Source organism: Papaver somniferum, chromosome 4 (assembly GCF_003573695.1).
Source record: "Papaver somniferum cultivar HN1 chromosome 4, ASM357369v1, whole genome shotgun sequence".
Taxonomy (NCBI): domain Eukaryota; kingdom Viridiplantae; phylum Streptophyta; class Magnoliopsida; order Ranunculales; family Papaveraceae; genus Papaver; species Papaver somniferum.
Window position 1 is genome coordinate 103,398,523 of NC_039361.1, and position 18,014 is coordinate 103,416,536.

The window sequence follows — 18,014 nt, forward strand, 5'->3', positions numbered from 1 at the left end:
TTGTTTGCAGGATTTTCTCGTTGTTCGCTCATCGATCGCCACTAACTTATGAAGGTAATTTAATGATGATGTTGAGTTGTATAGTGGAATTATGTCTTAACTTGCCTTTTGCATTAGCAGGTACCAAGATCCATGTCTTAACCATGGTACCGAATGACATTGTTAGTCCTTGAGGTGAATGAAATTGTGTTTTAGTTGATTCTAAGTGAATCTCTATCATTCAAAGTAAATGGTTATGTTCAATTTGACAACGCTACTAACCATATCCCTTTTCCTGCTTATATGCCTCTCAAATGAATCATGTAACAGTGAAGGAATTGCTTTGGAAGTTCCTAATATGTGTATAAGTAAGTAGGTTCGATTTTACAAGTGTTTGCTCTTACAATTTGCTATTTAGATTGTGATTTCTTGAAATGAATACCGAGTTTTTATGATCAGATGAAAGAGTTTATGGTTGTGAAAGCTCAGAATCTTTATGAAACTATTATTGGTTGTAGGACTGAGTTTTGTCGATACAGTGATGCAAATATCTAGCTTGGTAGGGGTATTAGATTTATCAGGAGGGAGTCTCAGGTACATAATTGAATGTTACTTGTTTTGTGTAGCATTTTTATGTTGAACACTTGAATCCCCTGTTTTAGTTTTTTTGATTGTTTGCAGGACATTGTTGTCGAAGCAGTAAAGAAGAGGCATTGTGCTACTAAGAAGCCTTAATATAAGTCAAGGTGATCCAGAAGATAAGAACCGAGAAGTAAGAAGTTAGAGTACAGGTCGTGAGGCCTCTCTTTGGTATGGTTTCGTGATGTGTTTTTGTCTAATGATTAATCAACATAGTCTCCATAGATGTTCATTGATGGAGTTTCTTCTTACTGATTTTCTATTGCATGATATCTTCAGTAAAATCAAGGATGACAACAAGCCTGAAGCTTTCACCAAGCAAACATTCGCTCGCTTTTTACTTTTCAGGTTAGTTGCTTCCAGCAATGCGAATGACTGAGCTTCCTTTTGTGCCTTCAGAACTTTTCAACCAAGGACTTTCTTCATCTGTATGTAACTACTTGTACGCTTTGTCTGTATAGCTCTCGTCTTGGACCGGTTTAATCGTCTTATCCCTATACTGTTAATTGAGAACGATAGAACTTCAGAAGATGAATTGAGGAATTTTGGAGCCTCCAACGACAACGATGATCTAGCAAACTATGACGAGTATGGGAACTATTATTACAATGAAAAATATTATTAAGATGAATGAATTTTGATTGTGTATCCCTCAGAGTCTTGAGTGTCTGAAACTGATCAAGCACAAAGAAACTGAAACTGAAAAAGAAACTTTTAGAGGGAGGGAAGATACGGAATATAACCTTCTACCCATTTCCTATCCGGGTAAACCCAACTCATATAACCTAACCTTACCAGAGTACTGTATAGGAGGGTATGTTTGGGATAAATCGGTTTTGATAACTCACTGGGTCACACTGAGTCTGACTCGCACATGGTTGATACCTTGTTGCAAAGCTCGACTATTAGTGTACCTTTTCACGGAATACTTAATTTTCAATGAGCTCATTGAAATACTTATTCATTCTCGTTTTGAATTTATGTTTTCTTATCTTATTACTGATTTATTTTTTTCATTTTTTTACCGTTTCTTAAGCTCCAAGTTTGCGGATAAATTTTCGACATGAGTGTTCTATGATGGGGATATAGGGGACAAATTGTATCTTGACATGTTTCTTTACTATTAATTGTTTTAACAAATTTTGTTACCAAAAATATCAAGCATAAAATACATCACCAATTACGATAACCAGTATTTTCACCAAAAATACACTTATTTTATATTTTTGGAAATGAAATTTGATGGAATCAATTTATAGCAAAGACACATGTCAAGATATGATTTGTCCCCCATGTCTCCATCAGAAAACTCCCCCATCAATTATCCCACATTTGCAGTCTTTGGCATCAACAGTTAAACAAAAAAAAACATACCGAAATTGAGCTTCTCGTATCTCTCTTGAGAACCGAGGACTGTACGAGGACAAAACTGCAATACTTGTTTTACCTTAAAACCTTGAAAATGCGTGCTGGTGATTATGTTCAAGAGTTTCATCTTTAAAATTGAACTAAGTATCCAAGTAACAGTGATACTAGTTGACGTTAGGTTGTCACTTGATTAAGTTGGAAATCCTCCTATACAAATATTTTATTTAGTACCCGTATTGTATACTTATTACAAGTCAGGCTAATGATTCACAATGATTACATGTTACAGCATAGCCGACCAAGTCAGCTTCTGACAATGATTACACGACGCTGCATAGATTCTCAAATGCTAAAATGGCAAGGCCCTACAAGGCCAGTGAAGCACAAAGGTGGCACTACATTGTAGGGTCATTGGTTAAGTAATGCATTTTATTGTTCGACACAACAAAGCTTCATTGAGGAAGACAAGGCAGGCCAAGTTGACAAATGCAATATGCGATGTTGGCATTGATGCATATCCATGGAATTGAGTTGGCCCAAACTCAAGGATGATGCAAGAGTGAAGAATAGGGTAAGAGTTGGCCTATGTATTAGTCCAAGGCTGGCCAAAGCTTGGACAGTGCAAACAAGAATATGCATCACTATTATCGAACAATTGGCTGAGTAAAGCAAAAATAACGCACATGAGCATATGGCACATATTGGCCTCAGTTGGAAATCATGTTGGCATGAATGTGGATTAACTAAAACATCTTAGCAAGTTCAGATCAAGGCCATATGCAGTGGTGTACAAAAGTAGCGTAAAAGTGGCGCATTATAGCTCAAGTGTTGGTTATTGGTAGGGCTGCACAAGACCCGCCCACGATACCCAAACCCACCCGTACCCGCTAAATCCGTGGGTTTTTAATCCATACCCGCCCGTTGTGGGTGCGGGGTTGGTTATGGAAAAAAACACCCGCTGTCTGTGGGTGCGAGGTTGGTTTAAGCTAATACCCGCCCATACCCGCCCAAAAAACCCGCATATTATATACCATTAGATAAAACTAATCCTAGTCGTCCATTATGAAACCCTAATACTAGTAGATAGGATAACTGATAACCCTCATTCACATTCTACACTCTTCTCTCTGTTCGGCCTCTCCTCTTCTTCCTCCTCAGTTCTTCTTCTTCACCTACGAACGACAATTATCAGAAATCTTCACCAGAAATCGACAACAACAACTTCGAATCTTCACCAGAAATCGACAACAACAATCGAAAAATCAACAGATTCAACACTTAATGTTCATCTGTGAACTTCCTAGATATGAATATTTTGGGGGTTTTGTTTTTTTTTTCTCACTTAATCAAGGAGAGTAGAAGTTACTCTAAATACTTGAATATAAAGAGGGTTAAAACCCGTTTAAACCCATACCCGCCCAACCCGTAGCGGGCGGGTAACAAAACCCGCCCGCTGTTTGTGGGTGCGGGGTTGGTTATGAAAAAAAAACCCGCAGTCTGTGGGTGCGAGGTTGGTTTTAGCTTATACCCGCCCATGTGCAGCCCTAGTTATTGGCTTTGCGAGCATGCCAATGAAGTGAGACAAATTGTAACGGTTATAAGGTGTGCCCACAACCTTTTGGGACATGTGTGGCGTGATATGGCACAATTTGGTAAAGGCTAGTCAGTTATGCACACTTTAGGCGGTTATGGAAACTACTTCGACACTTGACTATCCAAGGCTTGTGCAGGCAGTTGCACAGAAGTTTTGGTCTGATCCTAGTAGTATAAATAGTCTAGGAATCAATAATGCTGGTGTTGTTCAATTGAGAGAAGAGCCACTGATTTGTAGAGAGAGTTAGGCATTCACCAAGAGGGTGAATGACCTGTTTTGGTTCATGTGATGGAAAAGTTTTGTAATCTTCCTTTAGTTTAATAAAATGGGTTTGTTGCAGTATATCTTTGTGTTCTTATGTTGTTGATTTATGTGAGTTGATCAATTGGTTTGATGCATGGAAAACCTCTGATGCTTATGGAGGCATAAGGAGTTAGAGAGAAAGAAGATAAAGACTTCCATTGCGTAAAGCCTTAAGAGTGAAGGCATATGCATACTTTGATGCAAGTATGCAAGGCCGAGTACTTGTGGGTAAAGTTGATTCACTGAACCACAGAATATTGCCCGTCATGTCTCATGAAAAATTTAGGCAGTTAAATGAGTATGTGACAGTACTTCTCGTCGCAACTTCTTAAATGATTGGGAAAGAGAATTTTGCAGAGTCACTTGGGACAAAAAAGACAAAAAAAAAATCCTAAGGTCCCGCATGAATAATAAGCCGGAGTTGCGGGAGATGGGAGTGATTCAATGAGGAATAGTAGGTTTCTCTTACTCGAGTAAAAGGAGACGCCGTAGGTAGTGTATAGTTTTGCTTTGTAGTGTGTAACGTTATATATTTTCACTTGTACAATCCCAAATGTGTTTCTTTCTGTCGATAAAAAAAAATGGTGCCAACGTGTTTCGAATTCCATAACGCTGATATCATTACCTGATAAATTTGCCTTTGCACTACAATGGCATCAGCAAATTTCTGAATTCATTGCATTCCATGAATAACACAAGCAAACTTACCCACTTGTTGACGCACATAAAAATATCTTTTATTTTTATTTAATTTAAGATACTTGTTTTCTTTAGATACATAAGAGTAGTTTTTATGAAATCCCCAAACTCTAGAGTGGATATCCGATTTGCTGACCTCAAGTCAGGCTCCTGAGCAACTAGCCCGTGTTGGTTTAAAAGCTACTAGTTGATACAGTATATGTTGCGTCATAAGAAAGAACTACAAGATAACTGCATGCATGAAATCAAGGACCCGATAACTGACAAGTAAATGAAACGGCTACAATAACATGGGATGACTATCACTTCGTTAAACTGTCAGCTACTAAAGTCCACTGGTTCCAATCAACTTAGTCAATCCATATGTTATAGCCATGGCGATCCATCCTCCAATCAACACCCTAAGAGAAGACTTCAGCAAAGGTGCTTTCCCTAAAACAGCCCCTAAACCTCCAAACACTAATAGCGCCAAACTCGTCGCTCCTGTCACCACTCCCAACCTCACCTTATGATCTCTAATAAATGCCGCTGCTAATAACGGTACCATAGCTCCAAGGGAGAATGCAATTGCTGATGCACCAGCAGCTTGAAATGGGTTGGGCAAATTTTCCTTCTCGTCATCACTCTGTGTTTCCTCATCTTTTCTTGCCATACTTTCTCTCTTTATTTGCGCTAACTCTATATCAAGTTGTGAATAAACGGAGACGAATTCTCCGATAGCCATACTACAACCCCCGGCTATCAAACCGGCAAAACCAGTCAGAATCATAAACTTGACATCTTCTTTTACAGCTCCTACTCCCATCATCAATGATGCTGTCGATACTAATCCATCGTTGGCTCCAAGGACAGCAGCACGAAGCCACTGTGCCCTTTGGGAGTAATCAAAGTAGTCTTTGTTTTCTTGGATTGTTTGTGGCCGTTCTATACTGATATTTGACACCATAGGTCTAATAACATGTAGAGTTGATGTTTGATTAGCTTGATTATGGATATCCATGGAAGAAAATGAAAAGAAAATGGGCAAGTTTGTAGAAGGAATTTAGTAAAGAAGAAACGTACTATTGCTGATGAGAATTGCAGAAGAGTTTATGAAGGAGCGTGGTATCCACACTCATCTAATAAAAGGGTATTTTATAGAAATGCGATGGCTTTGTCTTTTCTTGATTGGGGATGGTGAGGGGCACGTATGGTATTGCATGCATGTTGTATGTACTTTCTTATGAAGTGGTAGGTACATGATATTGCTAAGATTTTTTTTAGGGATTTTTAACAAACTGCCACACTTACAAATCCCGATTCAAGAAAATGCCACCGTTTTTTTCAGAGTTTATTAAATGCCACAACTGTTAGTTTTTCCGTCAGGACCCACACACTTGGTCTTTTTCGCTGACTCGGTCAAAATAATCTGTCGCGATTTACATATTTACCATTGAAAACTCTATTATACTAGTCATGGATTTGCCATCTTTCCCCGTTAGTTCTTTCTTCTTCCTCTTTCCCCTGTTCTTCTCTTCTCGTGTTTCCGCGAGAAGATTTTGTGATTATGATATCAGAAACTTAAGAGAAACGTTAAGAGTTGATTGTCGGTGATGCTATTGTGATTGTTTGAGCACGGGATGAAGAGGATGGAGTTGTTGTTGTAGATCGAACCTATTAGGGTCTGCAGATTGTGTTAAAATTGAAATTAGGCTTTGATTTTGGTCGGATTAATGGGTTTTTTGTTTTCTAATCATATCTGACTAATGGGTTTCCATCAGGATTTGAAATTGAGATTGAAATTTTCCTTTCATTATTTTTCTTCTGAGTTTGAAATTGAAAGTAGGGTTTGATTTTCTCACTAATAGTTTCATTTCAAACTCAGGCGAAAAGTAAATCAAAGACCTAGTTAAGGTTTCTGGATTTGAATAAAGGAAATTAGTTAGTGAACTGCATGAATGATGAAGGAGATGGAATTGTGGAGTTATGAATTGGTGAGGGTTCTATTTTGACTGAAGAGAATTTTGGGTTTGTGAGAAATTGATCACAAAATCGATCAATTGATAATGGGTTTTTACTGTTACGAGGAAGGGAGAAGGATTTATTGATTGAATCTCTGTTTGCAGGGAAAATATAGGGTTTCATGAGAAGAACTCACGGAAGGATTTGGGATGGCTATTTGGTGTTGGTTGAAGCCGAACCGAGCTAGCAGTGAAGATTGGTTAATTGTAAGAGGTTAGAGTTTGGGTCTGAGGTAATTTTCTTCAATCAATTGAATTGAATTTCTATTACTGTGATGAGTTATAGAGTTTAGGTAATTATTGTATTAATTTTGAATTGAAGAATTAAATTGATGATATTGTTGACCTTGATAATCTTAGGATGTCTGAGTTGATAGGAATTGATGTTGAGGCTATGTTAATGTGGAGAGCTGATGTGTTGAGCTGAGCTGAAGGTGATGGTTGCAGAGAAAGACAAACAGATATGAATGTTGTTGCTATAGGATTGAGTTTAATTAGAGATTGGAGAAGATGCAGTTGCAATGGTGAATCATACAAGATGAGATGGTGCTAGTGATTGTTGCTAAGGGAAGTGAGTTACAGCTGAATTTGCAAGTAGATGAGCAGCAGCTGAATATGGATAAAGTAACTGATTCAGCAGAAGTAACTAAAAGATTAGGAACTGATGAGCGTGGTTATGAAAGAGATGAAGAATAGAGTTTTGGAACAGACTGAGGCATTCTTAGAGGTGGAGGTAGTTTTGGTGGAGGACCTGGAGGTATGGAACCGAAACTGATGATACTTTCAAGTATCCTAGCTGTGTTTTGAGTTTTGTGTTTTCTTTTTTTGTTCTGAAATCTGCTCAGTGGTGATTTTAAGTACATAATAAGGAAATGTAAGTTTAGGCGCATCGTTTTTTATGTTAGTGTGATTGCTTCTTTGTACTTGTAGAAATCTATGTGAATGGAAATGCACTTTGTTTTCGCTTTTGACACTAGAATCTGTTGTGAAGTGCAAATGAATCAAATGATGTTGTTGCTGCTGGATGAGCACAACGCGGTCTATTTGTTCGATGAAATGACCCAAAGAAGACATGAACTGTAGTGAGATGTTTCAAGGGTGTAAATGTCTTTTTCTAAGTTGAATTACTGCCACCTATGCACTAACGGATGTAAACTTTTGCTTGGAAAAAAACTGGATGGAAAAGATCAAATGTGTGGCACTAAATAAATTCTGAAAAAAACGGTGGCACTTTCTTAAACATGAAATTGAAAGTGTGGCACTTTATTAAAATCCCCTTTTTTTTACTAGCTATTTATCAATGAAGTAATGAGTGCACACATGATTTGCAAGAATAAGACTTGACCACATTTGACAACAAAAAAAAGGAGTCGTCGTTGCTTGTAGCATAAAAATTGAGTCAGCTATGTTATAAAAGTTGGGTCTGTTAACAAAATTAGAAATCCAAAAAGTCTATACTCAATACTTAAACAACAAAAATGAGAACAAAAAAAAAATATTTTTCTTTTTTCTCAATTTTTTTGTTCTTTTTTGGTTTTTGCATTACATCAATCCGTATGAAGACGTGTGGAAGCACATTACTGCTAGCTAATAAGACAGCCGATGAATTTCTGTTATGCAAACCGCCTAAAGTTCCTTGGTGCTTTCTTGAATAAGATGCATGGGATGGGAAAGGGAAATTGATAAATTGCAAGCAACTTCACAAGCTAGTTGTTTCAAGCATCCATTACAAAGTTCCTACGAGTATTCTAGCAAATCAAGTAATGCCGCAGGGAAAGGCCTTGTACGGTCTTGACTTCTCTTTGTTTTTAAAGTTTCTTTTACCAAAAGAAGGCAAACAAGATTAAGGACATACAAGACGTTTACCACCAAGGAGGGTAAGCCACCATGAATTTTCTTTCATTTTTGTGATAGGTTGATTACCACTTAGATCTACATGCATTATATATTAAACTTTCTAACCTTTTGAATTGTCACGTACTTTCTATGGATCCATAAAGAGGATTTGTTTTGTTTTATTACATGAAATTTAAATAGAAATGAGAGAAATATTAAATCATACGTTACACCTTGACATGGGATTGTTTCTTTTTCTTCTAACAGGTTAGTCACAAGTGAAAGTAAAGTATATTGATATGAACATGCAAATGGATTGCTGAATTGTGTATGCACTAGTTAGGATTAGAGAGCACTTTTAGAGTAGATAATGTTAATGCTAATAGATGCTAAGGAGTGTGCATCCACACACGATAGCCAACCACATAGTTATTTTATTTTGATGGACATCACATTTCACATTTATATGCATCAATGCCTGCGTGAAACATGCATTCTCTCTTGACCATTCATGGTTTTTTCTATTTTTTATTTTTCAAAACTTTATTATCTCAACACTCCCTCTGTTTATGTTATAAAGGCGGGACTTCAGTTGAATCAGTTCCAAAATGATTTTTCACATATACATCCTTATTTATGATGCATGGATGTCATCCAAATCAGTTTAATAAGTATGGTTATCGGGAATAGATTAAGGGTGTATATATTACCTTAGTTTCAGAAAGATTGGTTTGTTTCGTGCACAAATTATGCATGAAACCAACTTATCAATAATTATCATTTAAAATGGGAGTAACTAAAAACCTAAAGATTGGAACCTTCGTTACTCTCTGATCTATTTATCATCTGCCTTAAAAGCATTTTCTTTTTGCTGCCACTCAAACCCACTAGAGATTGTAGTAATTGTTTGAACTTTGAACTCTATTTTGTTGTCTTTCATTCTTTAAAGGTTGATGAGATTTCAGTGCTTCTTTGCATTTTCTAGGTTTATGCCTAGTTGTGAATTTGGTGTTTGTATTCATCTACTGATGATAGTGGTAGATTGTCATTGACTTGACTACATAATCGGTCCACTTGGATCTGTTGTTTATTGGAATTTGAGATATTCGCAAAAAACAGTTGTAAAATCTAGAAGAGATGGAAAGTGTATCCTTGCAAGCTTTAAGCAGTCGACACCCGAGTCTTCATCTCTTTAAAGTTAAATGGCCCAACGCTTTCATTTGCTATGGTGCAAAGGAAAATCTCCCATAGTATTACAGTACTATATGTGGTTTAGTAATAGCCCAGATTTAGGAAATTCTAAAGCTTTCCTTCTAAGGAAGGCTGAGTAGATATACCCGTCCTTTTTATTAAGATCTGTGGTGCCGGAAATAGAAAAGCTAAGTGGAATCCATTCCCCCATCGACATCTACCTTAATCTTCAGACCACACATGACACGCCCACTTGACACAACACCTCAATGGGAGTGTGTCATGTCGGTGCAAAAAGATCCACTTGATGTAAAGAGATCTTTTTGGATGAAGCATCCTCCTTTACAGGGCATTTTTTCGGTATTGAATTGTTCCATTACATTGTGGCAGGTCTATACTTGGGAACTTACCAGCGTCTTGGCTTCTTTGGGTTAAATTCAATAGGTGATTGGGCTTCTAAATATTCTACGATTTCGTGTAACAGAAGGCTCGATGCTCAAAATTCTCTGAAAGATCACATCTGCACCATACGTTACTTATCATCCTTCCACTGAATGATATTGAGTGTCAGAATTTTGGCATGTAAAAGGCACTGAACGCGAGTCAGTCATCCAGTACATATGAATGTTAATGAGATTCTATTGCATAAACATATCTTCACAAAAACTATGGAATCAAACTGTAAGGTGGCTGGGACGAACTCAGAAGAAGATGCACTCGGATGGCATTATGATAATTCAATTTCTTGAATCATGAATTAATAAATTAAGTATTCCATATAAACAATTTGATTACAAAAGGAAAAATGAAAAATGAAGCAGATCTGAATTGAACTAAATACAGGGGAATCGAGAGTGCAATCAATACAGGGTATTGTAGGTAAAGCAAGTAGCCATGATTGAAATTACACAAATAACAAGTGAAGGTAATAGAGTGATATTCAAGAGATGTTTCTGACCAAAATATCCGGCTAGTGTGATTGTTGCATCTGCCACCACCCTAGCTAAAGTTCCGGCTTCTGTTGAAAGTAATCCACCGTTATATGTTCCTCGAGCTAGCCTTGATGACATCACGCGCGATAAGAGCGATAGGTTCACACCTAAATTTCAAGAAAAAGTTGTCAGGGGCCAGAAGTTGAAAAGAGATGATAACAAGGGTTTACAGAACAGCTAAAGTGGGAAAAGATGGAAACATTACTAAGATCAAGACAGATTACCTTCGAGAACTTCAGCAGACACGAATGTGATAAGTGCTGAGAAAACATACTGCGGAATAGAATATGTGTGTGTTACATGGAAGCTCAGAACAATACCGACGCATACCATGATTTCAGATGCCAACAAAATTTGCCTGCAGAGAACCAAGACACGAATATTGAGAGCAGGATATAACCCAAAATTCAATATAAAAGATGGTATCCAATTTATTTTTCAGTGACCATGTCCAGTAGAATGTTATTAGCTTATATTATATGGGGAATATAGAAAATAGCTACTGGAAGACAGATGTCGTGTTGTTAAACCTTGTTCCAAAATGAAATGAGGCATTATAAATTTGACTACATCTCCTGTTATGTACCTGTCCTCAAACATGTTGCTAATGTAGCTTCCGATGACAATATTTACTGGAAGAACAGTCAATCCAAGACATGCAAGGAAGATTGCAACTGTGCTAGTTGACCAATTGAAGTAGTATGTGGTAATAACACTAGATTCAGAGAGTAAAATTTCCATTGCGTATTTGAGCATGAAATAGATCAATAGCTGAACCTGAAAATCGTTGAAACAGCTGGAATTAGATCTGCGGTACAGAATACTGATGGTAACAATATAATTTTTTTATTTATGTCTATACAATTTGAAGATTATGGAATGACTAGTTCAAAATGATGTCAATGGAAAAGGTACACATTAGTAAGATTAAGAACAAAAAAGAGTTGCAAGGAAAAAGATGATGTGTTCAGTAAGTTAAAAAATCCTCTGTTGTTATGTTCCAACTTGCTGACTTCGAAAAGTTTAAACTTGCTTGTTCTTTTTATAGGCCTCGATTATGTTTTTAGATGAAAGGATGTACTACCTTCAGACACCAACAGATTTATGTTCTACCATTTTAAAACTCATGAGAATACCGACGAAATAATGAAATTTAAGTAGTCATGTGGGTTCAAACGAGACTTAAAATGAAAGGCAAACCTTCACAGATGGTGTAAGCAACCTATATGCTGACCCAATTGAAGCAGCAGCGAGATGCGATTCTTCACTAGCTTCTTCACTACCATCAACATCATCATCACCATCTTCGTCTTGGTCCTCTTTAGAACTTAGAAGCAGAGGCTGTACCAGAGCTTTTTCTAATTCACCATTTTCTAGTCTTGCTGTCATACAAGTATAAACAAAGTAGGCAATAAACATCATTACCATGCCAAATGACAATAAAATTGAATGGGTCAAATGAAAATAAATAAATTTGCATCATAGAGGTTGCAAACTATAGGCTTTTCGACCTACAATCACTTCATTATATGCTTGTATACTAGGAAATAACAGTTTTCTAATCCAGGCTTCTAGGAGTTCATCGTCTTGATGAACCACAAATATCAGATGTCATGATATGTATGTATAACATATGTGAGCTTATAAAAAAAAGGTATTAGAATATTCACGCAGGGGGTATGAAGTCCTCTATAATTTTAAGGCAAAAAGATTAGTGAAGGTTCTTATTGACCACCAAAAGAACTCTACGCTATAGTACGCAATTAACCTTAATATTCAAAAGAAACAGGTAAACTGCCATTGTACCACCTAAAAGTGTTATTTAACATGACAGACAATATCGACCATATGCACCATTTAAATGCTATTGGAAAGAAAACCTGAATTATCCAGGCCATCAAATCAATGCAATGGTAATTCTGTACAAATTAATGCAACTAAGCAAACCTAAGGATTGGCCTCGTCAATTTCAACAGGTTGTCATTTGCTTCAGCCTTTTGTGTGTCATCTTTCAATTTACAACAGAAGCAATACAAAATTAGTAACCAACATACTGTAAGCTTTGAAATTGTGACTAGAAAAAATTATAGTAAGGTAGTTAGAGGAGGAAAAGTTACCGGCATCTTCTTCCTGTGGCACAGGTTTAGCTTCGGGTAAGGGAGCAGGCTCCACAAAGGAGATCCAGAGCCAGACTAAATAGAATAGCCACGCCACTGCCATAACCCAGCCTGGTAACGTATCTTCATTAAATGTTAGCTTGGAAATCTTAAAATTAGTTTGAAGCAAGCCTGCAAGAGCAGGACCACAAGCCATCCCAAGAGCGCTGGCACTCACAAAACCCGCAGAGGCCTGCATTCTTATTCTATTAGGAACGCAATCACTTATATACCGCCGGTTAACAGCTCTGGCAGAACCAAATCTGAAATGATGATAATATTCACATCAAGATATGTGAGAACAAAAAAATTGATGGAAAATGGAGAATACTAATAGAGAAGTTGACTCAAGTGACAGGAGGAGCTGAGAAACACTTACCCACACAAAAGACGGCCAATCAGAAGAACTGCAATGGAATCAAGATCATATGCCAGAGCATATAAAACGTTCCCCAAAAACAGAACAATACTGCTGAATACAAGCGGCCGGAAGTATGATCTATTGGACCACGCACTGAAATAGACTGACGAAAACACCTGTGCAACAGCCATAGCCCCTATCACAATACCACAAACTGTTGCCGCAGCTCCAAGGCTTAGAGAGTAGTTATCAGCTGTTGGGACAATAATATACGTATTGACCATATACAAGAATGTGTTTGCTAAGTTCAACATTAGTGACGCAAAATGATATCTCTGTTCATCAACTGGTTCATCAGTTGGCATTGGTAACTCATCTTGCATAATAAGGGCATGTTGCCCTAAGAAGTGGAGGAAATTTGTGGAGTGAGTTAACCTATCTACAGCTGCTCTTATAGAATCAATAACAGGATCCTGCAAGTAAAACCATGAAATATCATCTCTGCAATTAGTAACCAATTAGAACAATAAAGCAATAGAGGGTAAGTATATTAAAAAGAGGCAAAAATAAACAGGTGGTAACCAGAATGAAATTGAAAACCTGAAATGCAATAGATGGTTGATCATAAATTGATAAGTAGCTTCCCTGGCGATCCTGAAGATCTACAAGATTGCGAGTTACAGCTCCTACAACAGCTCCAAATCCCTGTATGTTCATTCATATGCACTTTAACAACGATGTTTTGGATCTCAAAAGAAAGAAAAGTAAAGAAGAGGTAATCTATTTGTTTGTCTTCATTATTGTAAAGGAGAGATTATCAAATCCACAGAGCTGGTACTGTACCACATGCTTGAACACTTGTTGTAGTTGGGAGTAAGGATGATTTGCACGAGACGTCACATAGTAATCAGTGAATCTGTAGCCAAAACGTTTATCAAACTTTTTCAGTATTTTGCGAAGCCCAATTGCATTCATCTCCACAAAGTAGAGAAGCTTTAAAAGATCTCGTCCCACATCTCTATATGCTTCTCGTAGTTCAGATATTTGTGCTATCTCTGGCTCTCTTAGAAGTTCAGCCTGTTGTTCCCCAAGTTTGGCTAGTCTGCTTGCTAGTAGCCCTTGTTGTTCCAAAAGGAACAGTACAATTTTTTCAATCTGAATAGAAATACACCACCAAAAAAAAATTCTCCATTACCTTCTTAACTAAATATCACTAATAACTTATTCAAATAGCGAAGAACTATCGTTCAACAGTGAAATAACTAAAGTGGTTCCATGAAGGTGCTCCAATTATGTTGGTACTCTACCTGATTATCCAGCATTCTTGAAAATTCCTTGAGAACATGTCGACGGTCTTGCGCTCCTGCACCAAGTTGTTGAGTGAATTGCTTCACTTTCTTCTTCATTAACTTGTAGTTAATGTAATAGCTACAAAAATCACCCGAAAAACAAACACATTTTTATAAATCTTTCCCCGAAATACAAAACTTCGGAGAATCCTCTCGCGTAAAGGTTACTCAATTTAGTGCAAAAAAACAAAAGGTCACACACAAACAAAAATCAAAATCAAATTCAAAATCCAACAAAAACACAAGATACGAAGGAAATGTACCCTTGCCATTCTTGAATCTGTCTCTCCTTCAACTTTTTCCCAAATTCAACCATCTTTCAAATAACTAGACAGAAAACAAACAATCAATTACATAATCAGAGAACAGAAGATAAAAATGGAATCAAACAAAATTGAGAAACAAACCTGATTCAAAACCTTAAAAAGCTCCTTCTAGCTATGGATTTCCTTGCCTGTACTTAGATTTGCCTGTCCTTAGATGGTCATCAACAAACAGAAGAAGAACACAACATCCAAAATCCTACCCTGAGATAACCAATGGGAAATACAGATTGGTTCAAAAATCTACGAAACACTCATTGATTGAAAAGTTAACTCAAATGGAGCTAAAAAAAATCAAAACCAAAATTCTAAAATTTTAGAATTGTGAGAAATGAAGAAATTGAGATGCAGAAAAACAATATCTTACTTATAGTGCGGATCTTCAAGTGGCAATGCACCGTCCGTATATATAGGATGAGATTCAAGGATTTTTTTTCATTATAATATATTGGGTTTTTTTTATAGAAGTATTAGGGATTTTACGAGAACAACAGAGATTTTCTTTTACCTCGAAATCGCTACACTGGAACAACTTTGGGAAATGAATATGAAAATTTGTTACAACCATAATAATTTACGAAATTAGTTAATGATATTGACAAGTGCTGATTTTTTGAAGCCACACATGTTTTGACTGGGAATCTAAAGCTAGAGAGAGACCAGGATTTTTATGGCTTGAAAAGTAGTTTGCCGAGTCGACGTGGCCTTTTTAACAAAGTAAAATGCAATAATTCACTTTTTTATGTGCTCCATAATAATCCTACTAGTCGCTTTTTTTATCTTTCAAATAATTAAGTAGCCATTAAGTGTCATTAATAACATGTTAATTGCCGATTACTTGCATCAATACCATTTTTGTACATGCAAATACAAGTATTAGCTGCACTTATGGATAAAAGAGGTTGTAATGAGCATAGACTGAGGCATGCCAAATCCCAGTAAAGATAGCCGTACACGGCCGAAAGATGATTGTCTAAAATCTAGTCCAAGTCGCTTTTGGCCGAATTTGATTGACTTTCGGAATAGTAATAAAGGTCCAATAAAACGGACGATTATTACACTTGCACCCTTTTTTGATTTTTTTTTCTTCCGTCTCACCTGACTCACTTGGATCTGACTGAAATCACCTGATTTATCTGGATCTGGATCTGGATCTGGCGCAATATGTTTGTTTGTTTAGTCAGATCTTACTCATTTTAACTCAAAAATAGTCAGTAATTTGTTATCATGAATTAGGAATATTTTGTTACTTGACTCAAACGGATTCGAGCCCGGAGCTAGATCTGACTCAGATCGCGAGTCAGATCTGACTCAAAATAAAAACCAAACGATCTGACATCTGATTGAGGTCGAATCGAATACAGACACGAGTGACAAAAAACAAACACATACTTACTTTTTTTTTAAAAGACACACGGTATATAATTTGATGGACTAACTATGTGGGTGACCAAGCAATATGGTGATTTATTACGTTTTGCATATGTTGTTGGATATTTTCAACAAACCCTTAATTTGTTGGCGCTATAACGAGTTTCGGCGCGGGGTCTAGGGGGCAGCGCCCGCTAGCAGAGTGCGAGACAGCGTCTCGTAGGAATTTTTCTGTTTTAGGGTTTCTAATGACAGTTAGAAAAACTGAACAGAAACATCGATTTCCCAAATAGACACCATTGTTGGAAGAGATGTCTATTCGCACTGAAAAGATGCCTGTTGTAGATGAAGAGTCATCTTCAACAGATGTTAAACTCTCTATTCAAACACATCAAAAATTCTCTCTGTTTTCTAACAAGCATCATCAGAATCAAAACTTGTGTGTTCTTGGTTGGGTCAAGGTTGTACAATCTTTAAATCTAACATTGTTGTAGGGCTTCAAGTATCATAACGGCAATATGTTGGATATTTTCAAGGTTTGCCGCTACGCAGAGTTATACGGTGATCGACCTTCCTCTACACAGAAGTTAATTATACATCAAATGGATGTCAAAACCGCCTTTCTAAATGGTGATTTAGAAGAAGAGATATATACGGAACAACCCGAAGGTTTCATATTGCTAGGCCAAGAAAAGAAGGTTTGCAAGTTGGTAAAATCTCTTTATGGCTTGAAGCAAGCTCCCATGCAATGGCATAAGAAGTTTGACAAAGTAGCTTTGTCACATGGTTTTGTTGTAAATGATGCTGATAAATGTATCTATAGTAAGCATGATAGTTCTGGATGTGTGATTCTCTGTTTGTACGTTGATGATATGCTTATTTTTGGATCTGACATATCTCGTGTGGAAGAAACAAAGAAGTTTCTTAACTCTAACTTTGATATGAAGGACTTAGGGGAGGCTGATGTGATCTTGGGAATCAAAATCCTAAGAAAGGGAGATGAGTTGGTTTTAACCCAATCTCATTACATTGAAAATTCAAGAAGTATGGTCATTTTGATGACAAACCATCCCCTACTCCCTTAGAACCTACTATCAAGTTGAAGAACACTGGCGTACTCATGCACCACTGAGTATTCTAGTATTATTGGAAGTTCTTATGTATGTTATGCATTGCACAAGACCGGACATATCTCATGTCGTGGGATTGTTATTCGTTTCTCAAGTAACCTAGGAGTTGAACACTGGAAAGCATTTCAACAGTTTTGCTTACTTGAAAGGACCATTGAATATGGTTTGCATATAGCGGCTATCCCGGTGTATTAGAAGGGATACAGTGATGCTACCTGGAACATGTAGAATCCAAACCAGTCGACTGGTGGATGGATATTTACATTAGGAGGTGCTGTGTCGTTGGAGTTCCAAGAAGCAGACCGTATTTCGACCAACAATGTTGTCAGAATTGATAGCGTTAACCGATGCATGTAAGGAGGCGGAATGGCTTAGAAACTTACTTATTGAAATCCCATTTTAGAAGAAGCCATGTCCAGCGGTCTTGATTAATTGTGTATCAAGCAACTATTTATAATGTCTCTAACAAGACTTATATGTAAAGACAAGACATGCAAGTCTTAAACATCAAATGGTAAGACAATTACTCAAAAGAGGATAGTTGTAGTAACTATATGAACAAGTAAAACTTGGCAGACCCATTTACAAAAATATACCAAAGGCAGTGGTTTCAATAAAGTGTAATGAAATGGGACTAAGGTCTGGTGAATGAAGTTTGATCGCCCATAGCAGAATCCAACATATGTTTTGGAAAGGATAACAAGGTTCAGTGTGGTACCAACA

General features: G+C 37.0%; 2 protein-coding genes and 1 long non-coding RNA gene across 4 annotated transcripts; 1 reads left to right on the forward strand and 2 right to left on the reverse strand.

Moving 5' to 3' along the window:
* The first annotated feature begins 332 nt into the window (after positions 1 to 332).
* Positions 333 to 1,319, forward strand: LOC113276218. The gene is made up of 5 exons (XR_003324172.1): positions 333 to 347; positions 498 to 573; positions 661 to 789; positions 898 to 966; positions 1,080 to 1,319. It is a non-coding gene; the product is annotated as an uncharacterized LOC113276218 (long non-coding RNA).
* A 3,279-nt stretch (positions 1,320 to 4,598) lies between these two features.
* On the reverse strand, positions 4,599 to 5,680 carry LOC113276217 (vacuolar iron transporter homolog 3-like). Its single transcript, XM_026525797.1, has one exon. The coding sequence runs from the start codon at positions 5,580 to 5,582 to the stop codon at positions 4,908 to 4,910; it is 675 nt and encodes a 224-aa protein (XP_026381582.1). The 5' UTR covers positions 5,583 to 5,680; the 3' UTR covers positions 4,599 to 4,907.
* Positions 5,681 to 10,336: 4,656 nt separating this feature from the next.
* LOC113276220 (SPX domain-containing membrane protein At4g22990-like) lies at positions 10,337 to 15,400 on the reverse strand. Of its 2 annotated transcripts, XM_026525798.1 has the most exons (12): positions 15,158 to 15,400; positions 14,875 to 14,994; positions 14,731 to 14,794; positions 14,426 to 14,546; positions 13,962 to 14,273; positions 13,719 to 13,823; positions 13,137 to 13,591; positions 12,719 to 13,020; positions 11,802 to 11,983; positions 11,188 to 11,378; positions 10,826 to 10,959; positions 10,337 to 10,708 (listed from the first exon to the last, which is right to left on the reverse strand). In XM_026525798.1, exons 3-12 carry the CDS (start codon positions 14,781 to 14,783, stop codon positions 10,470 to 10,472), a joined length of 2,094 nt encoding a protein of 697 aa, XP_026381583.1. In that variant the 5' UTR covers positions 14,784 to 14,794; positions 14,875 to 14,994; positions 15,158 to 15,400; the 3' UTR covers positions 10,337 to 10,469. The 2 variants fall into 2 exon arrangements, with proteins under 2 accessions (XP_026381583.1, XP_026381584.1); XM_026525799.1 differs by lacking the exon at positions 15,158 to 15,400 and having other exon boundaries at positions 14,875 to 15,146.
* Positions 15,401 to 18,014: the final 2,614 nt, after the last annotated feature.

Coding starts and splice junctions, on each gene's coding strand:
- LOC113276217 (XM_026525797.1), bottom strand. CDS start 5,582: ATGGATATCCATAATCAAGCTAATCAAACATCAACTCTACATGTTATT.
- LOC113276220 (XM_026525798.1), bottom strand. CDS start 14,783: ATGGTTGAATTTGGGAAAAAGTTGAAGGAGAGACAGATTCAAGAATGG. Junction 14,274..14,425: donor CAAGAATGCTGGATAATCAG/GTAGAGTACCAA, acceptor ATTTCTATTCAG/ATTGAAAAAATTGTACTGTT. Junction 13,824..13,961: donor AACAAGTGTTCAAGCATGTG/GTACAGTACCAG, acceptor ATGAACATACAG/GGATTTGGAGCTGTTGTAGG.